This window comes from Lonchura striata, chromosome 1, assembly GCF_050655825.1.
Source record: "Lonchura striata isolate lonStrDom1 chromosome 1, ASM5065582v1, whole genome shotgun sequence".
Classification (NCBI taxonomy): domain Eukaryota; kingdom Metazoa; phylum Chordata; class Aves; order Passeriformes; family Estrildidae; genus Lonchura; species Lonchura striata.
Genome location: NC_140703.1, coordinates 113,443,108 through 113,458,531, shown reverse-complemented (window position 1 = coordinate 113,458,531; position 15,424 = coordinate 113,443,108). Strand labels below are relative to the sequence as shown.

At 48.8% G+C, this 15,424-nt stretch overlaps 1 protein-coding gene across 3 annotated transcripts in view; it reads right to left on the bottom strand.

The window, feature by feature from the left end:
- Nucleotides 1–565: 565 nt before the first annotated feature.
- The window catches only part of HSF2BP (heat shock transcription factor 2 binding protein), a 97,092-nt gene continuing 82,233 nt past the window's right edge, over nt 566–15,424 (bottom strand). The window contains exons 8-9 of one of the 3 annotated variants that reach the window (XR_014957081.1): nt 12,143–12,250; nt 4,484–11,743 (exon numbers count right to left, since the gene is read on the bottom strand). Coding sequence is in view for 2 of the 3 variants with exons in the window: in XM_085586506.1 (XP_085442632.1) it covers nt 12,216–12,250 (35 nt within the window). In the remaining variant the exon portion in view is untranslated. Of the gene's footprint in view, nt 15,341–15,424 lie in introns of all 3 variants that reach the window. The other 2 variants (XM_085586516.1, XM_085586506.1) reach the window with 2 other exon arrangements.

Here is a 15,424-nt window from a genome sequence, read left to right as displayed (position 1 = left end):
AGTTTCCCTCGAGGGGTGAAGCAGTGGGACCTGCATTGCCCACAGCCCTCACCTCCTGCCCCGTGTCCTGCCACATCTGCAGCAGGAGGGGGACAGACACCTGGGACTTTGCTGAGGGGCAGCCAAGGGGCTCCATCCCATGCCAAAGCTCCTTCTCTGTTCTACTGCCAGAAGAACAAACCCATGGGCACCTCCAGAAGGAAGGAAAAGGGGGCACAGCAATGCCTGACACACCTTAAGCACAGAGCAAACAAGAGAGAGGGAGGTGAGCAGCATTTATGGCTCTGACCTTGGGGCCTTCAGCACGTCTTGCTCTATATAGGGGGCAGTTTTCTTTGACAGAGTTGCAACACTGCAATAACCTCCTGCACGCAGTAACAGAGGGAGGGACATGCCTGTGTGCTTAGAAATAAAAATCAAGCATTAAACTAATGACAATGACCTATTTAAAAAAAAAAAAAGTAGATAAAAAGCAGAAATGTAAGAACACATTTCACATTTTCACAGGAATTGCCAGCTCTTAGGTCAGTGTCTTTGCCCAGCACAGAAGCAACGCATGAGGAAATCTGACCAGCAGCACAGGCTGCCTGGGTGGGGAGATATTTTTGTCCTAAGGCCCAAAAGAGGAGCAAACAACACTGAGTGGGGAGCATAGGTGAAAGGCAGGCTGAAGGAAGGCAGCTCTGGGGCAGTGTGGGGAAGATGAGCCAGTTGCTCAACAGGAGAAACCAAGACCAGAGAGTGCAGCCTGGAGAGATGGGGAGGGGCAGGCAGAGGCAGCAGACAGAGGTGAAGAGAATGGCAGAAGAGATGAGGCTGTGGTGCTGCCATGAGGAGAGGAGGAAAGCTGAGTTGAGATGTGTGTAGAGGCTGCTCACACCAGAGTTTTAAATGTCAGGATGAAGAGCTTGACCAAACATGGAAGGGAAGCGAGTGGGATGGCAGCGGAGGGAAGGGGCAGCCCTGCAGGCAGGGAGGGCACTGGCACTGCTGGGTGCTCCAGGGGACCTGCTGTGCCCAGAACAGGCTGAGGGCAGATGGGGAGGGGAAGGGAGGTGCCAGTGCAGGGCTTCCAGGGTGATGGGAGACATCCTGACATCCCTGAGAGGCGCTGGGCCCTGCGATGGTGGGAACAAGCAGCCCTTTCAGGGACCTCGCAGTAAACAGGAAGAAGATAAAGCTGCAGCCAGAGAGGCCACTTAGTTTCAAGGGAGATTTCCTCTGTCTTTGAGGCACCAGGGTGTGCTTGCAGCTAAGCAGCCAGTCCTGAGGGAAGCATAGCCCAGATGGATGGAGGGGAGATCCTGCTGGGATCCTGTGCCAGGGAGCTCCATGTAGAGTGATGTGGAGGAGCGTGGGTGCAGCTTCTCATGCTGTCTGTCACACTGGCACTCTCTGCACGCTCAGATCCTACTGACACAAGCCTCCCTCATCTCAGTTCCCCAGGAGGAAAACCCCTGTCAAAACTTTGAGATCAGCTTCACACAGCCCAGCCACCAAAGGAGATTTCCCTGTGATGGGCTCTCCCAGGGAGCTACCATCCCACTGTGGTGGCAATGCCACTCACAACTTGGGATGGCTTCCTCGGCTTGCACAACTCCCATCCCATCCCATCCCATCCCATCCCATCCCATCCCATCCCATCCCATTGGGGATGAAGAGTGAGAAGAATTGCCTGTTCACAAGCAGCAGCAATGCAAAGGAGATGTCAGAAGACACAAACTGAAGGTGCCCCATGGAAGCATGAACAAATTGGGGTGCAACTCCTGACCCCAGGAAGTTGGGTCGCATTTCCACCCTGTGTCCCAGCGTGTGGAGCCACATGAGGTGTGGTAAACATGAAAATCACACTTTAAATGCTTCTGAAGAGCAGCCACACAGGGCCTTTCTCTGAGCTGCCATCCAGATTTGTCCCCTGAGGCTGGCAGCGAGGGCTGCTGCCAGCACGGCTGTGCTGGGCTGCACCAGCTCGGTGCCCTCCTCACCCCGCAGCGTAACCCGAGCCCGTGTGGGCAGCAGAAGTCCTTGTCTGGCTGTGCTGCCCTCACCCCCCGCTGGCAGCAGGCAGAGATAGTGGAGGGGAAGTGTTGGTTTTCCAGCACGGATTATTTTCCTAAGGATTCTTATCCCTTGTGAGTCACTGGAGGTTTTTCTGCTGACTGCAAGGAATGAAATCCATATCACTGAGATATTGAAAAAATGTGTGCAGTGGTCAGGAGTGCTGCTTTATCAGCTTTTAGGACACCATTTGGTTACGAGGCAATTTTGATTGGAGTGGAGATATAGCTAATTGCAATTTAAAGGCCACATCTTTAAGTGAAACACAACCACTTTGTCTGAAAAATCTGTAGTATCCCAAAATGAAGTGCTAATCTGGTATATGTTCAGCCCTCTGGGGCTTAATGAAGTCCTTTTGTCCAGGAGAAGCATTTGAAGCTGGGTTTCAGTGCTGGATGGCCACGATCACACCCTGGGTTCTGGGCATGGAGGAGCTTTGCCCTTTCCCAGAGCTCACGGTGGGATAAGATCAGCCACAGCACCGTGGGCAGCACGGTTTGGGAGGACAGAGTCCCTTCCTCCCAGATTCCCACATGCCAGCAGTGGAGCACTTCCATCCCACACCGCCAGAATGGCAGGTCAAGATTTTCTCAAATAGACACCAAATCAAAGCAATGTTCAGGGTTTTACAGACCAGCACTCTGTGTGTGCAGCTGAAGAAATTCTCTGGGCGGTTACTGCACAGCTTTGAAATAGCCAGTCTGGGGGAAAGGGCTGCATTTACCTACAAATACCCATTTTCCTGCAAAGAGAGTGCTTTTTCAGGGCTTTCTTGGAAAGTGCCCTCCAGCTGGCTCATCCCAACCATCACGTGGGAAGGATTTCCAAAACACACTAATGTGCAGCAAGATGGAGACACTAAGTGCTGGTTTAGACATTCTAGAGAAGGTCAAAACCCTGTTTAACTTCCATTAATGTCACTCCAGTCCCTTTTGATAGTACTGAATTCTAAAGCGAAAAAGAGAAAGATAAAAACAATCTTAAAAGCTTTTCAAAAACACCACATTCCTAAAGAAGACGACATTTGCTTTAGAGTGGCTTTAATGGGAAAGAAAGCGTGAAAGAACAAAGATTTCTTCACTGATTCCCAAATCACAGGTTGGGCCAGGGGACAGCTGAGATGTGATTCAGTGTTTGTTGGACACTGATACCATCAGCACTGCTGATGTGGGCAAAAGAGATGGTCAGTGGGGAGCAGGGGTGGGTGGGAGGTGTCCCCTGGTCCCCCTGCACTCCAGGAGCAGGTCAGGCTAAGCAGACAGAAAATTGAGACCTGCATTGCATAGCAAATCAAAATCTTGGAGACAAAGGCCATAAGATTCTGCACAGAAGGAAAAGAAGCAGCAGCCACAAGCTGAGAGAGACCACAACTGCTTTCTGCAATGCATAAATGTCATATGGTGCTTAAAATACTTGATCAGCCTTGTCCAGCCAGCCTGGCTCTGGCAATAAACACACTGTTCTGCTTTTGAATGTGTTTCCCTCAAACCATGCTCTAGCAACCAACTGTGTTCAAAAAAGCCCAGCAGTTGCAGTTCAAGATTTATTTTAACTTTGCAGAAAAACAAAACCTCAGAATCAAAACAAAAAGAGCCAGAAGGGACTGTGGGAAACTTTTTCCTAGATAAACGTGAAGTTAGATTATTTTGCTCTTTCCACCCTGCTCTTTCCATCCCTGGCTGTTGGGATGCCACCAGGAGAGGATGGAGAATGTGTGGTCTAATGACTAACAGGGCCAGAGGAGTCTGAGCCCAGACATTGCCAACAAGCAGAAGCACCTCAGGCAAATCGCTAATTGCCTGTGACTTATTCCCATTTATCCGGGGGGCAGCAGCTCACTCCCGGGAATGCGGTGAGCATTTAATCAATTAGGGCTTGATTGCTGCTTTGAAATCCTGGCTTCCAAAACATGCGGGGTAATTGCAGAAAGTCCTTTATTACTGCCAGCAGCAGGGACCATGTTTGCACACATGGATCGGGCCCTCCCCAAGCCTGGCTGGTCCCCCTGCCCCTCGGGGTAACCTGCTGAGGTGGTGGATCGTGGCTAGGACAGATGGCTGTGTCTGCAGCTGGCTTTGAACCCCCCCAGATGGAGCTGTGAGAGGTGGATCAGGAGCAAACTGAGCACAGGCAGCCAGAGAACTGTGCCAGTCGTTACCCTGATGGGAAAAAACAGACATTTTGTGACTCCATCCCTGAGGGGTGGCACTGGGAGGAAGCTGGGGACATGGCTGTGCTCCTGGGAGGAAGGAAGGAAGGGGCTTGCCTTGGAAATGGAGGGATGGAGATGGAGATGATGGAGATGATGGAGATGGAGATGGAGATGGAGATGGAGATGGAGATGGAGATGGAGATGGAGATGGAGATGAGATAGAAATAGAGATGGAGATGGGGATAGAGATAGATAGAGATAGAGATAGAGATAGAGATGATAGAGATAGAGATAGAGATGAGATAGAGATAGAGATAGAGATAGAGATAGAGATAGAGATAGAGATAGAGATGGAGATAGAGATAGAGATAGAGATAGAGATAGAGATAGAGATAGAGATAGAGATAGAGACAGAGATAGAGATGGAAATAGAGATGAGATAAAGATGGAGATGGAGATGGAGATGATGGAGATGGAGAGGAAATGGAGCAGGCTGACTATGACCAATGGAAATGTCAGTGCTCTTTAACTAAAGCCTGTCTCCACTCTGCAGACAGTTACTGCCAAAACTCATTTGGGTGAAGAGCCAGAGGCAGACAGGGAGCTGCCCTGTGCCCCTGGCAGCACCCATCCCCTCAGCTCCCCACTGGGGGAAGCAGGACCACCCTCAGGGACCCTGGCTGCTACCCCAGGCCCCAGAGGAGTGACACCATGCCCCCTGCACAGGACACAGTGCAGCCAGCACGCAACTGCAGGGCTGGAATGGGGTCATGGAAGCTGCGTGGAAGGAAGCCAAGGGAAATTTTTTTAGGCGTCTCAGACGAGAAGGAGGTTAACTTTCTTTACTAGATAAGGCATTTTCTATCTAAATAGGACATTTTAAAATGTGCCATTCCCAAACAAGCCTTTCTAGGAGGCCTGAGCAAAACAAAGTGTCAGAAGCCATTGGTTTGAGCCCCTTCTGTCTCTGCTTTGACCTCCTCCCGGCCTCACTTCTCTCTTTGACTTTTTTCAAGGAAGAAAAAAAGAATGTTGAAATTGGAAGGCTGCCAGCAGGACTGAAATGTAATTTCCAAGCAGACTTCGTGGCCACACCAAGCCTTGCAGGGCCGTAGTGCAGGGGAGGGTGTGACCCGTGGGGACAGTCCTGTGGCACCACAGGGCTTGGTGGCTGCAGCCACCACCAGGCTCTGCTGGGGACTGAGTGGCTCTTGGAGGTGACAGCAAGTGGGGTGGCTTTTCTACCCACCCACAGAACCAGGGGAGTCAGGGGGACTGGTAGTGCTATGGGAACACCCTCCTCTTCCCTTGGGGGCTGCTTGCTCTTGAGGTGTTGGAAGAGAGATAATGGCTGCAGAGTCTCCAGATCCTGTTTCCCCTCTAGTTTTGTGCCTCTTACTGTGAAATCAGGGATCTTGGCTATGGCTTCCCTTCTTCTGTGTGCCTGTCACCCACCTCCAAAGCTGGCACCCAAGTGCCTGATCTGCCTGGGGCAGTGTCACATTGGAAAGTGCCCAAGGAGGAGGACCTTTCATCTACCACAAGATGTCCTACGTGACATTTTGCCATGGCCCACTGCGTCCAGAGGACACAGCCAGGTTCAGAGCCCATGCAGGTGGCTCAGTCACACAACTACTGTGGCTGAAGCTCTCACTGTGCTCTCCATGGAAGGGAGGAGCTGGTGACAGAAGGTGACAGAAGGTGACAGAAATCTCCAGGCCCAACAGCATCCATGGCTGGGATTGGTGTAAATCCACCTTCCCCAGGAAGCTGTTGAGCCAGGAAAAGTTGTGCCTCCTGAGAGCAGGGACAAAGCCTGGTTTCTTGCAGACAGGGTGAGGAGATGTGGTAGGGCTCTGGTGAAGCCAACACCCCGATGCTGCTGGAGGTTTTATGGCAGTGACAACTCTTAGGCTGACAGGAGGTGCCAAAACTGTGTGTGTGTCTTTGAAACACCATAAATGCCATTCTCCAACTCTGCTGGGCAAGATGCATGAGCACAACAGCATCCTCTGCTGCAGTGCTGTGTTTGTGCCAGCCCTTGCTCCTGCTGATATTTGCCAAAAGCTTTGTGAGACACCCTCAAGCCTCAGCCATGGCAGGGTGAGTCCTTGGTGGTTCTATGGCCTCAGCTCAGCCTGTGCCAGTGCAGGAGAGGGAGAAGATGCTCCAGGACTCGTGGAGAGCTGCAGCAGCTCTCTGGGAAGCACAGAGCAGGGAAACATCACTGATTCATGTTTCCTAATGAATGGCATTGCCACACGACTGAAAAAAGGGGAAGTGGAACCATGCAGAGGCTGTCTCAATACCTTCTCCCTACCTTTCCTCTTCCCCCACTTCCTCTACCTCATCCTAGGTTCTGTCTGTTGGAATTCATTCATTTCTCCCTCTTGCCAGGCTGTTTGTCATGGTGGATGTTTTAGGAGGGGTTTCACTCTCTGTTAGCTTTAGCAATGAATCCCCAAGGTTCAGTGGTACTTCCTTTAGCATCACTCTTTATTCCAGCAGCCAAACCAGGACCCCTTCGCAGCCAGGGTCAGCACCAGGACCTGTCACCTGCTGTGACCATCTGTGCCATTCCCTCTCCTTCAAGAGACACATGTCCTGCCAGGGCCCAGCATCCTGCCCTTGGGGTGCTGCACTGTCCAGGGGAGAGGCACAGCTCCTGTGTAAGGGTGGAGGTATCTGGATTGCCTGGAAAACAGCTGGGGGCTGGAACAAATCCCCACACCTCTCCCCTCTGACAGTGTCCCATAGCTTTGTGTCCATGCCTGTGCACTCTGGGATGTTCTCCAGGCTACAGTGAGACTGAATTGAAACACCTTTAAAAGCCTTTGAGGGGTGTCACCCTGCAGCAGAATCACAGTCTGTGGGGTGAGGGAGCCCAAGTCCTGTACACATCCTCCTGTGTACAGAGCAGACAACAGAGATTCAAAAAAGTGGTGATGACAAACCCCAAGGAAGTGAACGATGTTATTTTCCATCAGGAAAGGTGCTGCCAGCCTGCTAACCAGGGGAGAGGACATTTGCCACCCACAGCACCACTCATGGGGCTGCCACCCCATGCTGTAGGCATCCTCTCCCAGCTGGCACTGAAAGCCACGTCCTGCCCCCTTGGATAACCCACCTGGGATGGGCCAAGCTCTACTGTGATCCCAGCTGGAGATACTGAAGGGAGGAGCCCACTGCCTCGCTGGGAAGAGATTGTGTTCCCACAGTGCCCAAGTCAGCAGTATAAAGCCACTCCTCAGGGAACATTAATAATTTAGGAATAAACTGGAGACTCTATTGTGTTCTGGGCAGGCTGCTGTATTCACTTATCCTGACAACGTCTGAGCCCCTTCCGGCAATGCACTCTCCTGGTGTTTGGCTCCTGTTCTTGTCCTGTCCCCAAGAAGAGGAGGGACACCCTGCACAATTGCTTGGGCAGCAGGAGACACTTGTCTGGGTGCTGGACACCTGTCTCAGATAATGAGACAGTCATAAAACAGGCCTTCAGAATAAGGTAAACCCAAAGTAGTCATGAACAGCAGGCACTCGTGGTCCACTGAAAGCTTAGAAACACAAACCCTTGAAGAAAGAAGGATTGTCAATTAATTTTGAGTCTTTCTGCAATCTGAGATTTGTTGAATCCACTGATTCCAATTTCTCCTCTTCAGTTTTCCTCAGTGATTCCTGGAACTGGTCTGGGATAGCTTTTCCTGGACAGGCCTGTGTGCCAGCACCCCTGTCCCAGATTGCACATGTGATTCAGTTCTTCAGTGTTGGTTGAGGTACCCAGGAGCAGACACTGTGCTCTAAGTTCACCGCTGTCACTCACACCAGATAGATTTTCTGTGAAAACTAAGAGTGTGGTGAAAATGTTGACGGTCATCTCGTGTTGCAGGCAAAGGGATGTTATTAAACACACAGCAGAGTTCAGGAGCAAGACCCAAGCTGTGAACACAGGAACACACAGGGGTTAAGAGGGAGATATCCTTACCTTCCTGTCAGCTGAACTGCAACTCCTACAGGAAGTGTTTAACAAGGAAGGAAAGAGTGATTGAAATCCAATTCAGTCTGCACTCAGCACCTTTCATGAAGCCAGCACATTGAGAGATCCCTTCTGAGAAGGTTTGGGATGGGATGACCAGAAGCTGGCTGGTTTACAGGAATACCCAGCACATGGCACAGTCTCTCCATTAGCTGGATGAGGGGAACAGCTTAGTCACTGTGAGGGGAACCATTCACGGGGAGATGAAACCTTCACCTCCTGTTGCAACAGAGGAGTTGTTGTTTCTAACTTGCCCACCACTTATGTCACCACTTGTGTGTGGCAGGCAGCTCTCCCCCACTTCCCAGCAAACTCTCAGTTGTCACTGAGTCACGGCGTTGATGTCCCTGCAGGGAGGTGCCCAAAAATGAATATCTCACGGGGAATGTTGAAAATCCCTTGGCTGAGCAGCTGCTGCAGTGCAAGGGAGAACACATTCGTGGGAGATAATAACTGGGGAATGCTGCAGCCTCTTACTGAAACTGCAGCTCCTCATAAGAAGCAGAAAAGTCCTCCAGAGGCTTGACTCGTGGCTGTGAGGCAAATGTCTTTCATCAGGGGGCAGCTGAAAATTCTCCCAGAATCAAAGAAGACTCCTGCTGGTCCCAGTGGGGTTTTATTCAGGGGCTAGGGGTCTGGGGTTAGGTTCACAGAGGGGTTAAGGTGTTCCTTCTGTGCAGGAGCTAAGGTTGGGGCCATCCTGTCACCCTGGTATACAAGCTTTTGAGAAATAAGGCCTGAGAGTGAAGGGATTAAAACCATCATTTGCCACCCCGTGTGACTGGGCCGTGGCACACGGCACATCAGAAGAGATGATCTCACTCCCTCCTGCTGGAGCTGCTCCTCTTGACATAGACAAATTAAGTATTGATGCAAGTATTGATTACTGCTGTGCTACGTATTGGAAAACTTAACCTCATCCTTGCGTGGACGTTTTTCCATCTCATTGTAATGAGGTGCCCAGGCGGGTGCTCTTCCCACTGGGGAGGTGAGGGTGGGTTTTCACTGTGTCCTGTGGCTCTAGCCCACTGCTGGTGGGCAAGGCAGGAGAAAAAGGCCTCGGTGAGCAGGGGACAGCACTGCCAGGACAAGCTGTGGCTGGCAGTGGCAGCAGCAGAGCCCACACCCGAGGGCTGCAGCTGCAGACTTGTGTTTAGGGGCTCTGTTTGAAGAAATCATTGAGTGGTGGGACTGGGATGGCCTCAAGGAGGATGTTTCTAAGGAGAAGATATGGCAGGCACCTTTTGAAAATACCTTAATGCTTTTACATTTTGGAAGCTGTTCATGGGCAGGATACAAATAAAATAGAGACAAAGAGTCCTACAAATACTAACATTCCAAAACCAGAGAAGAACAAAACTGTTCTTCCCACTCTGAGGTTCGATTTATGTCATTTTCAGATTTTGCACCAAAACACAAGGGTAATACAGATCTTACAGCAGAGACAGATTTTCAGTAGAAAATGATACTTTCAGTTAAAATAACATAGATATACAATGGTTTCGTGTCTATGAGGCAAAGTTCAAAGCAGAAGTATTTTCAGTAGAAACAGCTGATGGATCTTGTGAGCAGAAGTAGATTTTCCAATGAGAATGCTGTCCGGGTACACCTGTGTTGGAGGTGAATCTGCCTGGGCCACTCCCAAATCATAACAACAACCCGCCCTGTGCTGCTGACCTAGGGCCACTGATAATCTCTGGGTTTTTTGAGATAAGCCACGGGGCTGTGTCCCAGTGCTATTCACTGGCATAGGGTGCATTGCTTCAGAAATAGGAAGGGAAGAATACGTCAGACAAGGACTGTCACATGTTATTCACAAACAGAGAAAACAAAACTTAAATAGGACAGGTTTTTGTAACATCATGTAAGCTAAAGCTCATCTGTCTGTCAATAAAGTCATCCCTGAGTAATTGCTGGCACCAAGGGAGCCAGACCAAACATTTTACGGTTTATCAGCTTCTCTGTAGGGTGAATATTTACACACGGTAGAGCTTTTTTCTTCCTTTTTTTTTTAACTTTTCCCGAAATCAACTGAGAAGTGCATGATTTCTCACTGAAAACGTCACTGGTTTCTGCAACTGTGCCAGAATCAATAGATTCCAGCAACGCCTTTGATGTGGAGATGTATTTCTGAAGCAAACTCACCGCAGTCTGTTTTTAATGCTTTCGGTGTGTGCGCTCTCACAGGAGAAGAGTGGAGAGAGGGAGATGAAACAAGAACACAAAATGCATTTTACATGACACCTTATCCCACCCAGAAGCACAGAAGCACTTAAAGCTCACAGTTCCTCTCTGGATGGTGCTCCTGTCAACAGCTTAAAGCAACACTGCCTAAAGTGGCATTTATCTTTGGGGCTCTCTATCAAATTCCTTCCTGATTTTGCTACAAGCGCCTTCCTCACTGTTTATGCCATACATGGTTAAAGACAATCTTTGCTGCTTCTCCACAGGTTACAGCAAGGTCAGGACTGAGCACTGTACATCCTTTTGTGTCCTAAATATTGGTCATTATATCCCAAAGGGTGTGTCCCAGAGGTGGAAATGCACCTACAAGGTGCATTTCTCTCCAGTCTGCCTGTCAGGTTACCCCTGAGCACAAAGCCCAGCAGCCACATGGGATGTGAGGCAGTTTCTTCCTGCTTGAAGTTTAGGTTCAAAGCTTGATGAGAAGGGATTTATCCTTGTGCTGACTTAGCCCAGGGAGTTCTGAGACACACTAAAAAACCAGACCCTGGGGTGGTGGTCCCAGCTATGACCAGGGGCTACACAACATGCCACTGTCAACTCACAGCCAATGCAGCTCAAATTCCCTGAGCTGTACAGGTTTGTCTTATTTGCTGGAAATTTTGAGAACAATCCCACAGTCCTTGCATATTGTTAATGTGCAGTGCATTAAAATCAGAAGGCAAATCTCTGCTGCATTAGGCTCATCACTTGGTGAGTGTTGGCTTACCTAAGGTGGCAGAGGGAGGTGCTGTGATTTAGGTGTTCAGTAATTTCTTTGCTCCTGCTCATCAGACAAAAATTAGGGCCTTGGTGAGCACCATCAACCATTTTATTGCAGGTATTTCCTCCTGGTTGCTCCAAGCCCCATCCAACCTGGCCTCAAACACTTCCAGGGATGGGGCATCCACAAATTCTCTGGGAAACCTGTTCCAGTGCCTCACCATCCTCACAGTAAACATTTCTTCCCCATATCTCATCTAACTCTACTCTCTTTTAGTTTAAAGTGAGTGTTCCCTGGTCGTATCACTACAAGCCCTTTTAAACAGTCCCTCTCCAATTCTCTTGTAGCCCCTTTAGGTACTGCAGGGCTGCTATTAGGGCATCCCAAAGTCTTCCCTTTTCCTGGCTTAACAACCCCAATTCTCTCAACTTCTCCTCATAGGAGAGCTCCTCCATCCCTCTGGTCATCTTCCTGCTCCTCTTCTGGGCTTGCTTCAAGAGGTCACTGTCCTTCTTGTGCTCAGGACCCCAGAGCTGGGTGCAGGTGGGGTCTCCTGGGAGAAGTGCAGAAATTAGAGTTATGATCCTCCAGCTGAGGAGACAGAGGAATAACTCATGTTGAAAATAAGCTGAAGAAAGAAATTAAGAGAAAAATATATTAAGATAAAAAGAAATTAAGAGAAAAAGAAAACACCATGCATGGTCGAAAGCCTGCTTGTTCCTCAGCTCTCACCTCCTTGAGGGACCATGAGAGCTTGATGGATCCCTCCAGCTGCAGTCAAGGAGGTGACCAAGGAAAATCACAAATACCTCTGATTCCAGCTGGTGAGCAGTTGTGGTTTGTACCTCATGGAGCTCAGGAGTCTGACAGAGGCTCCTGTGCTGTTTATGTCACAAAAACAGCTGCTTGAGAAAAGAAACATGTCCACTTGAGTCTGTTATAAAAGTCATACCTAAATTTTTGGGAATTTCTGGTGGGAGAATCCCTTCTGTTCCACAGCTGTCTGAGCCAGGCTGAGTGCGAAGTCACACACCTCTGTTCCAGACAGATGCCCATAAATCTGATAGAGAAGGCAAAATTAACACCAGAATAACTGAATTTACTCAAATTAAGCCACTTTTTATTTACACCTGTGCACCCAGGAGAAAAATCAAGACCTATACTATCTATTTTATCATGTCATGGCTTTGTAACATGAGAAGATTAATAGGCAGTAAAGCAGGGACAAAGCCTGCGAACAACTTCATGGATAAATGGTTACATTCTGGGCTGGTTATAATGGTGTAAGTCAAGAGAGGCAGCATTACCATTGGTGCACGTCTCCAGTGCTGATCTGACACACATTTTGTGTTCACTCCAAGGCAAGAATGAGCAAATATGGCTGGAGCCATATTTGGTCAAACAGCAAATGAGCTCAGACATCCTTGCTCCATGCCCAGTTGCAGAGGATAACATTTCCAACAATTCCAGTTATTCACCCCTGTGCAGTAAGCTCCAAAATAGAATAGAATCACAGAATCATTAAGGCTGGAAAAGATCTTCGAGATTGAGTCCAACCTTTGATCAATCACCACCTTGTCAACTAAACCATAGCACTAAGTGGCACATCAGTCATTTCTTGGACACTTCCAGGGATAAATCTTGTAAGAGCCATTGAAGCCTGTCAGTGGGTAGTTAACAGGCACTAACAGCATGGGATGACTTATTTTGCCTTTAAAAATTAGCTATTAATCCACACATGTCTTGGGGAGGAATAGCAGCTTTTCTGCTACCTGAGCCATCTCACAGGGATTTTCTCAGCCCTTTGAAACATCTCTTCTTGCTGGTGGGTGTGTAATTGTGCAGAGTGGGATGCACAGTGAGACACGTCTTCATTGAACACGGGGTCACTTCTGAAGGGGCTGCCTTTTTTTAATCGTTCCCTGACCACAGGAGATATTTAAAGGCTGTGAGAACTTCCTCTGCTACTTGTGTGCCTAGTAAGGACACGCTTCTGAAATAACAACTGCAGGGGAGAATTGCCCCTGCCAACAGCCTTATCCCACCAACACTCCTTCCTCCTGCCCCACTGAGGCACTTTTGATATCTGATTTTGCTACTTCACCCTGCAGGAAAGCCAAGGCAGTGTATTACTGCAAAGCCCTGTGGGTGCACGAGTGCATAAGCAGAGCTAAAGGAGCTTTTTTCTGGTGGGAACTCAGAGTAGGCTGGGTGCAAAGGCTGCTCATCCACGTGTAGCTCGGGGCTTGGAAGGAAGGAGAGCGGTGGGAATGTGTAAAGAGAAGAGAGGGATGAATGCATATGTCCCTGCTCCCTGGAAATCCCCTGGCTGACAGGACAGCCTGCCTAGGGAAGAGTTAAAAGCAGAGCTCTGGAAAGTTTGGCCAGATGACTTCCTGATGGAGTTTATACAAGTATAGTGTGCGCAAGGACGTATGTGCCTACGTGCCACTTCTCCCGGAGCAGCCCGAGCCGAGCAGAGGGAGGAAAAAAATAATAAAAACATCACAGATGGGTCCTGGCTGAAAACAACCATCTGATGAATGTGCAGGGTCATCACACTCCTCTCATCACAAACCTGCCAGACAAATCCATGTGATGCCTCCTCTGCTGTGTATCCCCCTTGGCACAGAACAAGAGGGCAGGGGCAGGGGTGAGGCAGGGCAGGGAGGAGACAAAAGAGGAGATTAGCAGGAGGAATTCTTAGGATCCCAAAGCAGATGCCACTCGTTCAGCTCTCAGGACATTCCCAGCAGCCAGGGAAATAATGCAGCCACTGGAATGCCAGGGAAATTCAGGGGTGATGCAGAGCTGAAGCCAGGGAGATTCCAGGGAGGCACTGGCACGGTGCTGGGGTGATGTTTGCAGGCAGGAGGTGTGATGGAATGCAGCTCCACACCTACACACATTTGTCTCATAAGACCTATCCTGGGCAGAGATATCAGCGAAATAAAAACACAAGCTTGTTGGCATGGATTGTACAAACCTGGGCAGGAGTTTGGTACACAAACTATCCTCTGCCCTTGTGCTGTCTGCATGGAAAACCCTCAGGGTTACCTTAATACACTCACATGCATGTCCTGCTGTGCAGCTGTGACAGCCAGAGCTGCTGAGCCTGAGGGGAATGGGCTTGCTTAGGTGCAGGAGCTGCTTAATTCTCACTGCTGTGTGCTGAGTGGGAGCTCTCTCTGACCTCCCAAAAGAGAGGAGCGGGGACAAATCAAAGATTGTACAGAGTGGCCTGACTGATCTTCTGTAGGCAAATCAGTAAGAAGGCAAATTGCTTATTACTCTCATTTAATAGTAAATCAACCTTCCTCTCAATTACAGAGCACATTTGCCTCCTCCTGCTCCTTCAGAGGAGGGTGATAGGGCACTGTGTATGGAAGGATTAAGCAGCAGTCCCTTCAGGGATGCTTAGTCAGTGAACCTGTGCTTCTCATTACATACCTCCAACCTGCTGTCATTTGATAATCCTGTGGAAGGGTGTGCAAGTTTGTGCTGCCTCAGAAATTTCTGCTTGTTCACTGCAGCTGCACTCAGAGGGGATTCTCTGAGCACAGCACGAGCACAGCTAATTGCATCAGGAGGTCAGGAGGAAGGTCTGCTAAACTGCTCCTGGTACAAAGCCCACCTGCATTCCCAGAGCCCAGCCAGGTTGCTTACAGAGCCATCATTAGCACTGAAAAGTAAAAAGCTCCTGATAGAATTTGCACAAGGTAGAACAGCAATAAAGTAAAAAAAAAAACCAACCAAGCAAACAAGCTTTCTTCCCAATAGTTGAGCTGGCTTTGGAAAGTAAGACATACAAATATTAGAAATTGGCCATACTTATAAAATGAGCATTTTATTAATTGATTGCTTTTAGGTCAAAATTCTAACACTGAGTACAATCATCTGACCACACAGATAACAAAAGTCATGTTATTTAATTTAGCTGGTCCCTTTTTGTTTTATTTTTTATTAAGGCAAAAAAATTACCTTTGACTAGAGCAATAACAGATCCCAAATTCTCGAGTGCAGCTCTCTGGAAGGTAGTTTTGAATTTTGACTTACTCTGTTGATTTCATGGGTATCTCCATCTTTACATTTCTATCAAAGACCTCTGTCATTTCCATCTCATTTCTCTACTCCCCAAAGCAAAACAAACCTGTTGTGTGACAACACACAAGTCAGATAGGGAAATAAGGAGGAATATATTTTACATTTTGCAGCCTTACAGTACCCACAGGGA